The sequence below is a fragment of the Phaseolus vulgaris genome, chromosome 7, assembly GCF_051622355.1.
Source record: "Phaseolus vulgaris cultivar YP4 chromosome 7, ASM5162235v1, whole genome shotgun sequence".
In the NCBI taxonomy this organism is placed as follows: Eukaryota; Viridiplantae; Streptophyta; class Magnoliopsida; order Fabales; family Fabaceae; genus Phaseolus; species Phaseolus vulgaris.
Window position 1 is genome coordinate 58,794,047 of NC_143504.1, and position 14,378 is coordinate 58,808,424.

The 14,378-nt window shown below is 33.5% G+C and overlaps 2 protein-coding genes across 3 annotated transcripts; one reads left to right on the top strand and one right to left on the bottom strand.

Moving 5' to 3' along the window:
* The first annotated feature begins 30 nt into the window (after positions 1-30).
* Positions 31-2,880, top strand: LOC137828522 (uncharacterized). The gene is made up of 7 exons (XM_068635131.2): positions 31-321; positions 538-610; positions 735-815; positions 1,014-1,077; positions 1,470-1,560; positions 1,670-1,754; positions 2,668-2,880. The coding sequence occupies exons 1-7, from the start codon at positions 80-82 to the stop codon at positions 2,710-2,712; spliced, it is 681 nt and encodes a 226-aa protein (XP_068491232.2). The 5' UTR covers positions 31-79; the 3' UTR covers positions 2,713-2,880.
* Positions 2,881-5,775: 2,895 nt separating this feature from the next.
* Positions 5,776-14,053, bottom strand: MAC3B (MOS4-associated complex 3B). Of its 2 annotated transcripts, XR_011083752.2 has the most exons (19): positions 13,848-14,015; positions 13,632-13,717; positions 12,848-12,919; positions 12,667-12,729; positions 12,357-12,443; positions 12,005-12,152; positions 11,645-11,766; positions 11,305-11,421; positions 11,096-11,191; positions 10,962-11,021; positions 10,104-10,178; positions 7,632-7,736; positions 7,255-7,374; positions 7,092-7,169; positions 6,915-7,011; positions 6,772-6,823; positions 6,560-6,630; positions 6,249-6,461; positions 5,776-6,169 (listed from the first exon to the last, which is right to left on the bottom strand). XR_011083752.2 is itself a non-coding variant. In XM_068633625.2 (18 exons), exons 1-18 carry the CDS (start codon positions 13,858-13,860, stop codon positions 6,346-6,348), a joined length of 1,578 nt encoding a protein of 525 aa, XP_068489726.1. In that variant the 5' UTR covers positions 13,861-14,053; the 3' UTR covers positions 5,776-6,345. The 2 variants fall into 2 exon arrangements, 1 of the variants encoding a protein (XP_068489726.1); XM_068633625.2 differs by having other exon boundaries at positions 5,776-6,461; positions 13,848-14,053.
* Positions 14,054-14,378: the final 325 nt, after the last annotated feature.

The following is a 14,378-nucleotide window of genomic DNA, read 5'->3' on the forward strand; positions in this document are numbered from 1 at the left end:
GGTTGGCTTTATTGGATCCAAGACAAGCAATCACAAATCAGTTTCTGTTGGGAGTAACTGCGAAAATTTTACTAGTCCCATGAGTAACAGAAAGGATTTATTGAATGATAAAAGTGATGAAAAAGATGATGCCTCTAGAAAGAGCAGAAGCAGTTCTGAAGCTTTTGATGAACTCTATGAGAAGCATTCTCCAACAACTCCCATCAAGCCTCTACCCAATTTCACTGATCATTCTACTTTCATTTCTCATGACTTGAATCAATTTTTTGAGTCCTGCCTTCCTAATACAACAAAAGGGTGTCAGAGGGTCCTACTTTACAGGTAATTTTCTGCTTTCTACCTTTTAGTTTCTTCATTCAATTCTTTTAGCTTTTTGTTCTTCACAAATATTGAGTTTAGTTATTGGATTTTTGTGTCTTTTTTTGAAAATGTGTTCTTTGAAGAATCCATGTAATTGTATATTAATGTGGATGTGTTGTAATGTTGGTGGAATCTCCAGCAACATTGATTTAACATTACTCTTTGAATTAAGGACAGTACCATGAAATATGGCATATCACTTCGTACACTTCTTCGCAACAGTGCTAAACTTTATGGTCCTGGTTTGCTGGTATGTCAACCTTTTATGAGCAAAAAAATGTCTGTCTTCTGTTATGGTGTTCATTGGAGATTTACTGCAGACTAATGTATTATTCTATTGTTGTATTTTGCTATCTATTTTGCAAAACATTTAGATTGCTGGAGATACGCAAGGAGCTGTGTTTGGTGGACTGGTAGATTGCCCCATGCAACCCACTGCAAAGAGAAAATATCAAGTCTGTAAACTTTTTGTTCTCTTTTGAATTAATGTTAGGAGTTTAAGGTCTAAGAACAAATTTATCCACTAATAACTTGTGATCTTACAGTAGACTCTTAAACTTCTAAGAGTTTATGAGTTAATCTTAGGATTTGATAACCTTAAACATTCTTACACATCTTGAAATATAATTTTGTTCTGTTTGTTGTGGTAATAGGGGACAAACAAAGCTTTTGTATTTACAACTGTAAATGGTGAACCAAGGCTATTTCGACCTACTGGTAAGGGTTCTTATTGGTTGATGTACAAATACATTTTATGTATGAAAAGCAGTTTGTTGGGTGAGTTAGTCCCAACATGTTGTGGATATTTGCAGCTTAAACCAGATTGTCTTGAGTAGAAGATCCTATGGTATATAAACAAAATACCTTTATTTATATGAAGATGTTGAAACAATTCAAATTTCAGAGATATTAATGAATTATGTTGTTCACACATTATTAACAAAAAAAAAGAGAAAAATTTATATTATGTAAGTAGATTCAAACTTCATTTTAGACTATTTCTGACTTAAAATGTATAAATTATCAGATTTGCAGGGTATATCTATTTGAGTATTTTATTTTAAGCATGAAAAAGTTGTTTCATTCCTTTTATATATTTTTTTTTGTAGGTGTCAATCGCTACTATTACTTATGTTTGTATGATTTGGTTGCATTTGGTGGTGGTGGTGGCAGCCCTGCTTTATGCTTAGATGAAGATTTGTAAGAACTTCAATAGTGTGTTACTTAAACTTTGTTAAACCAATTTATTAATTTTTTAAGTAACACTAATCGAATCTCTATGTTTGATTGAATCCTTGTGGTTGGAAAGGTTAACTGGAAGCAGTGGACCATGTGATACATTTGGAAACATGTGTTTGGCTCACACCTCAGAATTTGAATTGAAGAATGTTGAGGTAATGCTTATTTAAGAAGTTAATTAGTAGCTTAAATCTCTTTTTTTGTAATTTAATTTGCTTGTGTACTTTAAAATTTGATGTAATTAACTTATTATTTGTCTCTATGATTCCCATTGAATTTAATATGTAAAGGTAAAGAACAAATACAATGTACTAGCTAGGTTGAATTTGTGACAAGATTTTGGATAATATATATGAAGTCATAGGTTTTAATCTCAATGCAATTATTAATGCAATTATTGTACACAAATATTGAAAATTGAATCAAACTAGTTTCTCTAAATTAAAAAATTATATTGAGAAAATTGAATTGATTTACCCAACCAAAACATAAAAAAAGTCAAAACAATTCAATTTTTAACTGAAAAAATTACCATAAAAAAGAAAAAATGTTACACAAGCCCTTTCTCTTGATTGGTTTCTTTATAAAAAGTTTTCATGTTAGACATCACTATGCAACTTGACATCTCAGCTAGGCTTACACCTCAAGTAACAACAATCATATGTCATCACATGAAAAAAATTATTATTAAAAAAATAAAAAATACAAAAAATACAAAAATATGAGGACTAGACCAAAACTCATATGTTAACAAAAACGATACACATGTAGATTATAACTATTCATAAAGAATTCTAAGAACAGATTAGCTGAGAGTCTATTATACCAATAAAATGATTTTCTATAAATAAATCTTAAATTAGTCAACTTATCAGCACACGCATTCCTTTCAAAACCCTTTCTCTTGATTGGTTTCTTTGAAATTTTGGTTTTTTATTATATAATGATGTTTGATTTGTCTATCTAACTATCCCCTTATTGGGACTTTTCTTCTTGTTTTTCTCCACTTCTTATTTCTATTACCATAACCATGATTTACTATTTACACACAATTTCTTCTATGTGCAGTTGTGGGGTTTCACATACACTTCTCCTTACCTTATTCAAGGTTGAGATGCTTTTTGTTGAGATGAGTAGAATAAGCGCACCCCACTATCTCTCTTCAACTACATACACCTAGCAATGTATTCATATATAGATTACCAAATTTTGTGGTGTGATTTCTATTCTCTACTAATTTATCAATCAGATGTATCATCAGAAATTTTGTTTCCAAGTTATCATTAGATTACATTTAAAGTTCCAATTTGCATAGTTTTAATTTGTGAGATTTGTGAAAAAAATTTATCATTTTAACAATTATACATTAAAATATATCAGTTTATAATTATGATTTGATCAATGCAATTTTTAAAATTATATAATATTAGGTAAAAACATATCAATACTCTTTATAGAATCTTCTATAATACTGAAACTTCAAATATTAGGGAAGACTATAAATATAAATTTAGGGTTATGCAATATTTAACTTCTCATGAACATAAAATTTACTAAAATAATTCTGACCATAAACCAAACAAGATATTTTGTGATAGTTGTTTATGCTCCTCCTTCCACACTTAGGCTGTGCTCTGGCATTGCACTATACTAATGTGTTTTCTCTATACTAATGTGTTTTCTCCTTTGAAAAATTTACAGAGATGTTTATAGGTTGATTTGGGTCGGTGTATTGTGTATTTTTTAAAGGTTATGATACGTAAACGCATCATACCGTATTTCTTAATGTAATTACATCCCTCGATCTTCATAGTAATTTGAGACAGCATAGGTAGAAAAAAGCAAACAAAAAACAGAGTAGAAGGGTCTGGAACATAGAATTAAATTATGCAAATGCTCCACTAAAAAGGAGTTTTTTTGCCCATAATTATCTTGAAGATATATACCTTTGTTCATCTTCACCTTCAATGTAAAGCATATACCCTAAAAGATCTTGAACCAAAAACTATCCAAATTAGTACAAGATCAAGGAACAGGAAATTGATGAAACAACTATCTAAATTAGCTTAAGATGATCTATACCATTGCAATTTGTCTATAGAAAATAAATTAAATTTGCATGTTTCTTTCCTAATAGAAGAGAATCATACTATAATGGGATGAAATGTATATATTTAAGACTGTAGTACAAAGTATATTAAAAGAAATAGCGATGAAGAAGCATTATACACAATTAACAAGAACTTAACCACAGAGACATGTTTCCAACAGTGTCAACACTGGTTTCAAGACGAGTATCACATTACCAAGTAATCAAAATCACAATAGAAATAAAATCTGAATTTCCAAATGGTATCCATATACTTTACAATTGACAATAGTATACAAAAGACTGTTTGTGATTGAACCTTAAATGTTAACTTAGGCCCTAAAATTCCAGCAACAAAACAGCTGACCAAGTCCACAATTTGGAGAGCTACACCTGGAGAGAGTGTGGGATATCTTTTGATCATTGGTGAGTTATGGGCAAAGGATTTTTTTTTCTGCAGTAACTTTGGCTCTGGGCAACAAAACTTTAATTCCTTTGAATCACCTTCTTCATCTAAATAATGCATATGTTTATCTCCAGCAATTTTCTTAAGCCTGGTTTGATTCATCATATGTGCTCAAATATCCATAACTATTTCATAGTGTCATATCACATCAATTTAGTCTTTTTTATTTTATCATTTGTCCAAGTCCTACAATTTTGAAGCAACGGTCACAATTATAGACCAGGTGGACTGAATTATAGCAGAAGAACCATTTACAACTGTTACATTTTTCATTAAAATCAAAAAACAGAATTTAAAGGCCGAGTGAATGGAGTTTCTTTGAATATACCACCATTTCCCACAACATTTGATATTAATTTTATTATCTTCTCAACCAAAGAGTAAGCAACAGTCACATTAACAAAATTGAGTCCAAGAATATACAGTGATCATTTTTAGGAGTGTTCGTTCGACACATTACAAAGTAGTCCCTATTATTGCTCAACAGTGTCGAGGGTGGACACCACAAACCTACTTTTTGCCTTCCTAAACCAGCCTATACCATGTCCTATTATTACCCTTTGTTTCCAAACTACATGGCCAACACACCATCATCAAGAGGCGGGATTCGTTCAAGAGACACTCAAGCACGCAAAGGGCTTCAATCAAACAGCTTAAGCGGAGTATTAAGAAAATAATGATTAATAAATTTTTTTGTTTATTCTAAAACTAAACTCCACTTTATCTACATCTATCATGCATGTCATTAAAATACTTTACATTACATGTTGACTATCAAAGTGTTTGATTGATTTAAGCTTAACTCTCTTCAAGTAATTTGCTAAAATGATCGTATCATTTCTTCACACCAACTCTCTTAAAATGTCATGCGTATTACTTAACTAATGGTTTACAACTTGTTATTTTCTTACGTACTAACTTCATATTGAAACTATCATTTTCTCTCAAACAAACTCTCATTTATCTTAAACAAAAAAAACGCAATTATTATACTCTTAAAACTCTTCCTCTCTCAAACAAACTCTCATTTATCTTAAACAAAAAAAACGCAATTATTATACTCTTAAAACTCTTCCTCACTACGTCTTCCTTAAAAATCTCCCTTAGTGCCACCGCTACCTCTTCCTTAAACACTCCTTCACTACCACCGTCAGCTGTTGTAGCTTTCTTGACTGAAAAAATGTTTCACTAAATGATCCACACGTAAAGCCGACCAGGAAAGATGCAACGAATAATAGAAAGTTATGTCATTCTAAATATTGAATTATAATTATAATATGCAATTCAAAATATATTTTTAACTATTAGAAAAGATGATTTATTAGATTTTTCCAAACCTCTTTGAAAGTACTTAAAAGAAAAAAGACATCTAATGAATGGTTTTGTAAAAAATGTAAGAAAATACTGAAAATGGAGAGAAAATTTATCGCCATCACAAAACATCTCCAACAGCTTTTGTTGATAAAAATTGAAAAAACATAGTACGAAATTAGTATTAAGAAACTACAGAACTTAGATGAATATATTGGCAAACAGAGATGGTTCACGATAAACCCAGTGATCTATCTCATCCATCAACAAGTAATGGCAGATAGTAATAATTAAATTGGGTGCAATTGAATTTCAGGCATCAAATAATATACATTTCAGGCATCCCATTAGTTCAATCGCTTGTCTATCAATCTTTTACATTAGTGACGTGACATAGAAAAAAAGTTTTGATCGACATGATTTTCCATAACTTAATCTAGTAGAAGTTTATGTCTATTGCCCTTTTTTTTTATAATGTCTAATAAATCAACAAAAACACCCCGAATAAGAATAGTTACAACCATATAAATTTCCGATAGAAATGGCCGACAAATCAGTTATCTCACTAATTTAACAGTTTACGTTACAAAATTATCTACGGACAACATAAGCTTCGAGGTTTTGATGATAAGGCAAATATTGCAGCTTCTGTCACTTAGGTTAGCAGCCATGATCAAAGGCATAGTAATGTTGCTGCAGAAAGCCTGAAAGTACATTTGCTCCATCCCTCATACACCATTGTATGTGAGGACCAAAAGACCAAATAATCAAAGAAACCACTACCTTCATTAACTTCTCCAATTCATGATTTTGACAAGAGCACCAAATGGCAGCAAAAGTCACTCCAGAACAAGATTTTGGCCTGTACAACTAAGGCATTTTATGACTCAGTAGGAGCATCTTCCCCCGGCAAGCCAAAAATTCGAAGATTCCGGTCCATTGATCCAACAGCTATGTATTTAGAGTCTGCACCAAATTTTACACACGTGGCCTTACCTGGGAAGAAAAAGTTCCAGTGCCATCTTAGTAACTGAAGAAACACAAAACCCTCAAACCCTGAAGGAATAATAAACAATGGGGAAAAGATACAAAACCTGTTCCAGATAAATCAGGGAAGGTTTTGACACAGTTCCATTCAGATTTCACATTTGCAACTTGGTAAATCCTGCATAAATTAACAGGAACTGGAAATCAATTTCATGTTAAATCTAATGAAAGGGATTAACAAACTAACACGCTTGAGTTAAACATTTTTTCTGCAATGTTCTGAAAGGCACCAAATCAAGTACTAGACATTTTTCTTCACCTTATATCCGAGCCAGCAATTGCAAGGTAGGATCCACTGTGGTCGAACTCCACTGCAAGATACAGAATTAGATGTAGGCATTTTGAAATAGGTATAACTTTACCAGTACATACATAAGGCCACCAACAAGTAAAGATGAATACCAGAGTTTGTTGGTGTTTCCGAATCATAAGGAGCAAAATTCCTGAAGTTCTTCAATTTACGAAGATCCCAAAGCTTAACACCATCATGAGCAGCAGTCTGCCGAATTTAAGAGTACAATAAGAATACAGTACAGACAATCATATCATGCTTTTACAAGTTAACATTTTCTCATATACCGCAAGGAAGTATCCGTTCTCAGAAAAAGAAATGGCAGTTACTGGTCCAGCATGTCCATCAAACCTAGCAACATTTGCCTACAACCAATTGAGGAAGGTATCAAAACAGATACAATGAATACTAAAATTTAACTTCAAATAAAGTAAAAGAAAAATTGTTTACCTGGCTTTTTACATCCCAAATCTTAACAAGAGATTCTGTGGTGCCAGTTCCAAGGATGAGACCATCAGGATGAAAAGCGGCAGATGTGTACCCTTCAGAAGAACCTGAAGTGTCGAAAACCTAAACAACCCCATATCAGAATTGTATGATTCAGAACTTATGTACAATAACAATGAATAAAAGGTTAAAATATATTACTTAAAAAGGATATCTTTTAAAGAAATTTTAATAATATTTGCATTCTTCAGACCCCTCTTCTAAGCACTAAGATGGCTTTCACATTCCGACAAGAAAAAAGTACCTTCTAAAAGAAGGTTCATGTGCATGCATAGTTCTTTCTTTATGACCCGTAATACATAAAAAAGAAGAGACCAAACCTGAGTCAAACATGTCCCCGAAGAAAGTTCATAAAAGCACCAAGAGCCATCAAGTGAAGCAGTCACAAAAAAATTATTGGTAGCATGGACAGTGACAGCTTGGACCTGAAAATTTGAAAAAGCAAATCACTCGTGCATCACATGCAGTGCATAAACAAGAAGAAGCAAAAAGATAGTCAAAGCTAAAGGGATTCATCACGCTCCTAGCACAACCTTAGACACTCTAAGATCTTTTTTCAAACCTGCTCCCCCCTTTTCGAAGATAGATAAATAGACACATCTCATTGCACTTGGTATAATTGGCAGGTTTTGGTAGAAGCCTCATTTAGAAACAGAAATCTTAAAAAGGCTAGCAATTTCATGGTTCTATACAAGCAAAATTAACAATGTCTGTTGGAATATTATGTTTCAAACTGGAGAACATCAGATTACAAATGGCCAAATATTATACACATTACAATAAAGCAGTCAATATCAAAACCTAACAGTCCAGAGATTCACACAGCTGAATGATTGTTAGGATAGAGATTGTTACTAATATTTTCTTGGGCATATAATATGATATGATGCGAAGGGTGCCCCACAAGCGATACATTAGCCCCTATAAGTACTAGTAATAGATTCCTAACAATCCTTTCCAAACATGGAAACAAATCCAGACAATGGCCAAACTGAATCTAGGACAGCAAAGAGCTAGACTCCAACTGGGTACAAAATCAAGGGCTAAATTACATCTGCCGTCAGAGACAAAGGGAGCCTATCAACCAAAAAGATAAGCCAATCAGTGAAAAAAAGGCTAAATTGGTTAATCCTTTGAAAAAAAGAAAAAAAAATAGCCCATCAGTGAAAAACAAGGATGAAACAGACAAAATGCATAAAGATGAGTACCACCAGTAACGGTTTTGGTGGAAACCGAGTTCTATGAACTTAACACAACAAAATAGAGAAACTATTTTCAAGGTGGATGCACATAAATGTTTTATTAGAGAAATGGGGACAGCAAGGATAGAATTCTATAGACCACTTGGCCAGTCAGAGGCTTTTATACCACATTCAAATCATAGTTTAGACAGAATGAGATATTTTAAGGCAACAATAAAATAATAACATTACAAGACATTTCCTACATATTCAAACACACAATGGTATAGCTGTTCACATGAGCAACTCAAATTGTGATTTTAGAGCTGAGGACGACTTAATTTTACTTGATAAATACAAAAATGGATGGATTTGACTCTGATGAATCTGAAGATAATTCAGATTCCAACTCCATTAATTGAGAGGATGGAAAATTTGTACACAAGCATCTTACCAGGGTTAGCAAGGATGTGGTTACTAGGGAACAACTGAAATTTTTCTACAACAAATCAATGGGGGAATAGCATTTTTTATGAGATCTGCAGGAAAGTTGGTATCCTATGCTTGTTTGTTAGTATTGATGATACAAGAATAAATAAGCTGAAAATGAACATTCTACCGATATTATTTGTGATATAGATGAAGCACAAATTATGGGAAATGGCTTCCACCGAAATTAATGGAACACTCACCACACACATCCAAAATATCCAATGACTCTCCTATGAATATTTATGTGGTCAAATCAAACTGGGCAAGGGAAGATATCTAAGGTGAAATTTCCAAAATACAAATCCTACCAAAATAGGAAGTACAAGCAGAATGAGTTGCGGAGACTTTCAAGAATGGTGAATTAGAGAGCATCAGAGGGTAGGAAACTAAATAAGGTTTATCTCTATTATGTTTCTAAGCAGAAGGAGTTTTGTTTAAGGTTTAGTGATCTTTAGGAGTAAAACATTCAGAGAAGGTAACTATTTGAGGGCATTTTCAATTGGTTCTGATGGTGTTGTGTTTTGAAAATTTTACTATCTTGCACTCTAACATTTTACACTCCCTTATTTCCCATTCAGCAAAAATTCATATTAAGCCATACCATCAAACATGGAAAGTTATTGATTCGTGTACAAAAATAGTCCAATCCTATAGATAATCTTACATTCTACCAAATCTATTGAAACTACTATCATGCAGCATAGACCTTGGCATCAGCCCAAGGTTAAAATTGAATGCCATGCCAGCAAACTTATCACCAAATAATGTTAAACAAGTACAACATTGAAGAGGTATTAGGATTAAATTATTTACAAGCATCTAATAATGCCGATCCGGAAGCGTTTACAATAAAAAAATTGAGCCACTCAAAGAATAAAGTAAAACACCGTGCCCCTCAACACTTGACCATATTGTTTACCTAAAACTAATGATGAGTAAGCCCATTGTAGGCCTGCTTCAATTTTAATAATAAAAAAACTGAAATTTAGATCTTCAAAAGATAGGAGGGTATTATTCCAGCTTATTTCTACATAAATACCACAAAAGCAAAATAGGAATGATGTTATACAAAAATTATAACAAATTGTGATATAATATGGAAGCATTAGTTCTATTTACCTCAGCTGTATGATCTTTTAAGATGTGCCTGCAGTTATAGTTACCATCATCTGATCTTTGCCACAGACGAACTGTCTGCAATATAAAGTAAAAACATTGGGCACTGGAAAATGCAAAGTAGAAACAACTTACGGATTAGAGAAAACATCACTTGCCTAACTTGCATTCATACTTTGATAACACTAAGTTGAGAGAATCACATTACTGACAACACGCTTATTACCAGAAACCTAATGTGAAACTTCCGATCAAATTGGAAAAATGTTACCCCTGAAGAATTAATCTTAGTAGACCATTACATGTTTTAAAATTCTAAGTGCTTTTGATTTGACATTTACAAATAAACCATTTTCTGTTGGTCAAGTGATTATTAGAAGTAAAAAGAATATTCATTATGAGAACAAAATGCAGAAGTAAATTGCAAGAGACTGAAGAATATGGAGTGGAATGTGGATCACAGTTCTCAAACAGAAATCAAGCTCAGGGGTCTGGAGGAGAAAACAATGAATGCAGCAATGCATGGATGGAACATTCGTGCATTAGAGAGGGTTATCAAGGCCCCATTTGGTAATTTGGACTTATCTTATGACACATCGACTATAATAAGTGTTTTGGAGAGCATATGATACGCCATCAGGTTTTTTACACCTTATTTCAACAATCTATCCAGAATAGCTAATGAGAACAGCCAACAACCTTGTAGAGAAACAGTTTAACCCCATACCTAGTTACCCTTGGATGATAAAAACAACTTATATCCAAATGCTTCCACAATTAGTTGAATTTATTCATCCAAAAAAGAACCCAAATAAAATATTCCAACTTCAAAGCAATTAATAGTAGAGGATCGTCCTTTACCTTATCTGACGAACCAGTTAAGACTGATTCACCCTGGGCTACAAACTTTACACTGGTCACCTACCAAAAGCACCCACAATCAGCAAAAGAAATTAAAGAAAAGATAACTCTAGCAATTCCAACTGAAATAAAACCTTTTTGGAGTGACCACTGAGTGTAGATAAAATCTGTCCTGAAGGTCGGTCAAAAATAACAGCATTTGTATCAATACCTCCAGTTGCAATTAAGTCCTGTCAACAGAAAATAGGATGATCCCTGGATTAGCACCCATTAGTTTTCAAGGTAAAAAAAAATCAAAGAGCCTTCTTGCATGTTTCTAACCTATAAAGTTTAAAAGCCATACCTTAGAATAAAGGATATCAAGAGATATAATGCCCTGTTTGTTTGTTTTGTGAAAGGGGTGACTAGATATCTGGGTATATGACTCAATAGCATCAATAGGAGCCAAAGTGGCAGGAATCTGAAACAAACCAAACCCAAGATACATGCACAAAAAAGTGCAATCGTTAAAATTTACATAAACAACAATTTATGATGCAAATCGAAGCATATAAGTTGCATAAAATCCAACTTGTTAAAAAGGATAAACAGCACAACTGAACCCACAACATATAAAACAGAAGGTAGTAACAACTTCGGAAACACATGAAAATGTAATGTACTTGTATTATCACCAAGAATACCTGTCTCTTCTTTCTCTGCTGGGAGAGAGCAGCATTGCAATCAGTTAGCTCAGAGATTATGGTAGAAGATATTCCAGGATGAATTTTCTTTGCACCAGGAGCCAGATCCTCATCCTCAGCAGCTAAACGCAAAAAAGATAATTCAGATAAACAATCAAAACAACAAAAAGAAAGAATTAATATCCACTAGGGGAAAATGTCCCTAAAAATGCCAAATGTAAGCTTTTGAACAACTCCATCTATAACATCAATGAAGTAAGCAGCTGCTTATGAGAGTTACATCAAACTCAGCCTAAAATGCAGTCTGAAGAATTGAAATATATAGAAGAAAAAGACTTGATAATATTATAACGTCAAAACCTCTTTTCCCATTGCTCAGAACAGGGGCATTTGCAGGTGGAGCATTTAGGGCAGAAACAGGATACTGCCTTTCTGCTTGCGCAAGCAAGGATCTAGCTTCATCTCGTTCCTTTTTAAGTCTAGCGATCACTCGGCATGCAGCATCATGCTACAGATTAAAACAAATATAAACATACGCAACTCAAGTAAAGGAAAATATATTAAAACAATAATATAATTTTGTAACAGAAAATTAAGAATCTAAAAGACCAAGAAACCTGAAGGTTTTGGAGATAGTAAACACAAGGGCTGAGAAATGCAAAGCATAATTATAAAAGGACAATTGTTACATTAATAACTTTGTTGCACTTACCTGATACAGAGCATGACTTAGTTCTTGCCTTGCTGTGTGCAATTGTTGCTCCAATGCAAAATTAGATAGCATCAACCCATCCCATTCCTAGAAATTAGGCAAACCAAATCATCCTTTACGGAAGCCTATATAAATTTTTTCTTTCAAAAGAAACAAGACTATACATGTCTAAGCATGCCTAAACATTTATACAAAAAACTTTCTAACAGAAACCACCACTTAACTCACAATCCAATACAAATGCAGGAGACTATTTCAAGTAAAATATACCAAAAATCATAAAGAATACTTCATAGCCAAAATTCCATACATTTTGGAACATTCCAAGCATGCCAGGGATGCTAGCTGCCTGAACAGGTCTGGGCTTCACTATCTGCAAAAATGATCCTGATTTGATCAGTACACTGCAAGTAAATTCTTGAAAGTAAAGGACAACAGTAACGTGGAGGGCTAAGTCTAGAAGAATACAACTGAAACCATTACCACCATACCTTGCCTGTCTTAATTGGTACAATGTCATCCATAGTAAGTGGTTCGCCAGTAATTGGACACTTGCCATAATCCTACACGTATTTCATTAGCAAACTTTAAAGCATGAACTCTCATAATCAATAATATACCCTATATACAGGCTCAGAGAACATAAATACAACATATTATCAAATTAAATACCACCGCAACACCTAGCACATAGCAAAAGCAGACACAATAAAAAGCCCCTTCAGCTCCTTTCATCAAGTAACTTGTTACTAAAAAATAGAATCACTTCCCTTCTTTATCAATTAGACAAAAACAAACACAAACAATAGAGCAAACAATCAATAAAAGCTGCAATGCATGAAAATCTTCCAAATCAGAAGTCATAGGGAAGAGCTAGTACAAAATAATATTTTAAATTATAACATCTTTCACAATCCTATCCTACAAATTACCAACACAAACTCCGTTTCTGACACGAGAGGGGGTATTTTTCTTCAAAAAATCGTTTTATCAAAAGGGGGTTTGAAGTATTAGAAGTTAAAAACTCAAACAAAAACGAATCTGAAATCTAGTCACGGCGCCTATAAACTAGTTCAAATTTGCCTTCACTAACTTATAAAAAGTGTCATTTCTTCCTCTTTTCTCACTGCTCAATTCAAACACTTTATTGCTACTCTTTGACCAGCTTTCTTTTTATCTTTTTTCAGTAAATTGAAGAACAAAAAATGAACACGCATGCATAGAGAGAAAGAAGCTTGTAAAGAACACAAAAGAAGGGAGCTAAAGAAGGGTTACCGAAATGTGTCTTTCAATCAGACGCTTCTCGAAGAGGAGACCGGAGTTCCTGGAGACAACAGGCTCTTCCGGAACTTCGCCGGAGACTGCAAACAGAAAAAACGACGACGTAGAGTCAGATCAGCAAAACCGAACCAATTTCACCGAAACAAAAGAAAAAGAATGCGAGAGAGCGGGTGAGTGTGGAATCGGAATCAGAAGAGAAGAGAAAGTTACTGGAGCAATTCATGGTTGGAGCGAGAGATAGAGAGAACGCACGCGAGAGAGCTAGGGTTTTGGGTTTTTGGGAGCTGTGGGAGTGTGTGTATGTGTGTGTGTGTGATAGAGAGAGGGAAACGGAAGTGACCCAAACCAAGCGAACCACCGCAAATGATTCAGAGAGAGAGACTCATTGTTTCGTGTATCTTTTATTGCAACTGGATACGACACTGCCCGCCCCGGCCCGGTCCATATACCCGGACCATTTCTGCTTTTCGGTTCGGATCCAGTCGTTTTACAAATTATCCAGTCGTTTAAAAAAACATATATTTTATATTTTATAATTTATAATAAATATACTTTTTTAAAATTTGTAATTTAATTTTTGTTAATTAATGAACAATTTATACATTTCTCTTATAGAGGGTGCAGAAATAAAATATGGGGTGCTAAAAGAAAGAATCATCATTTTGTATATAATAAACCATTCCATTAACAACGTCACGTTCACATCATAAGTTAATTTTGTAATACACATACTAAAATGCT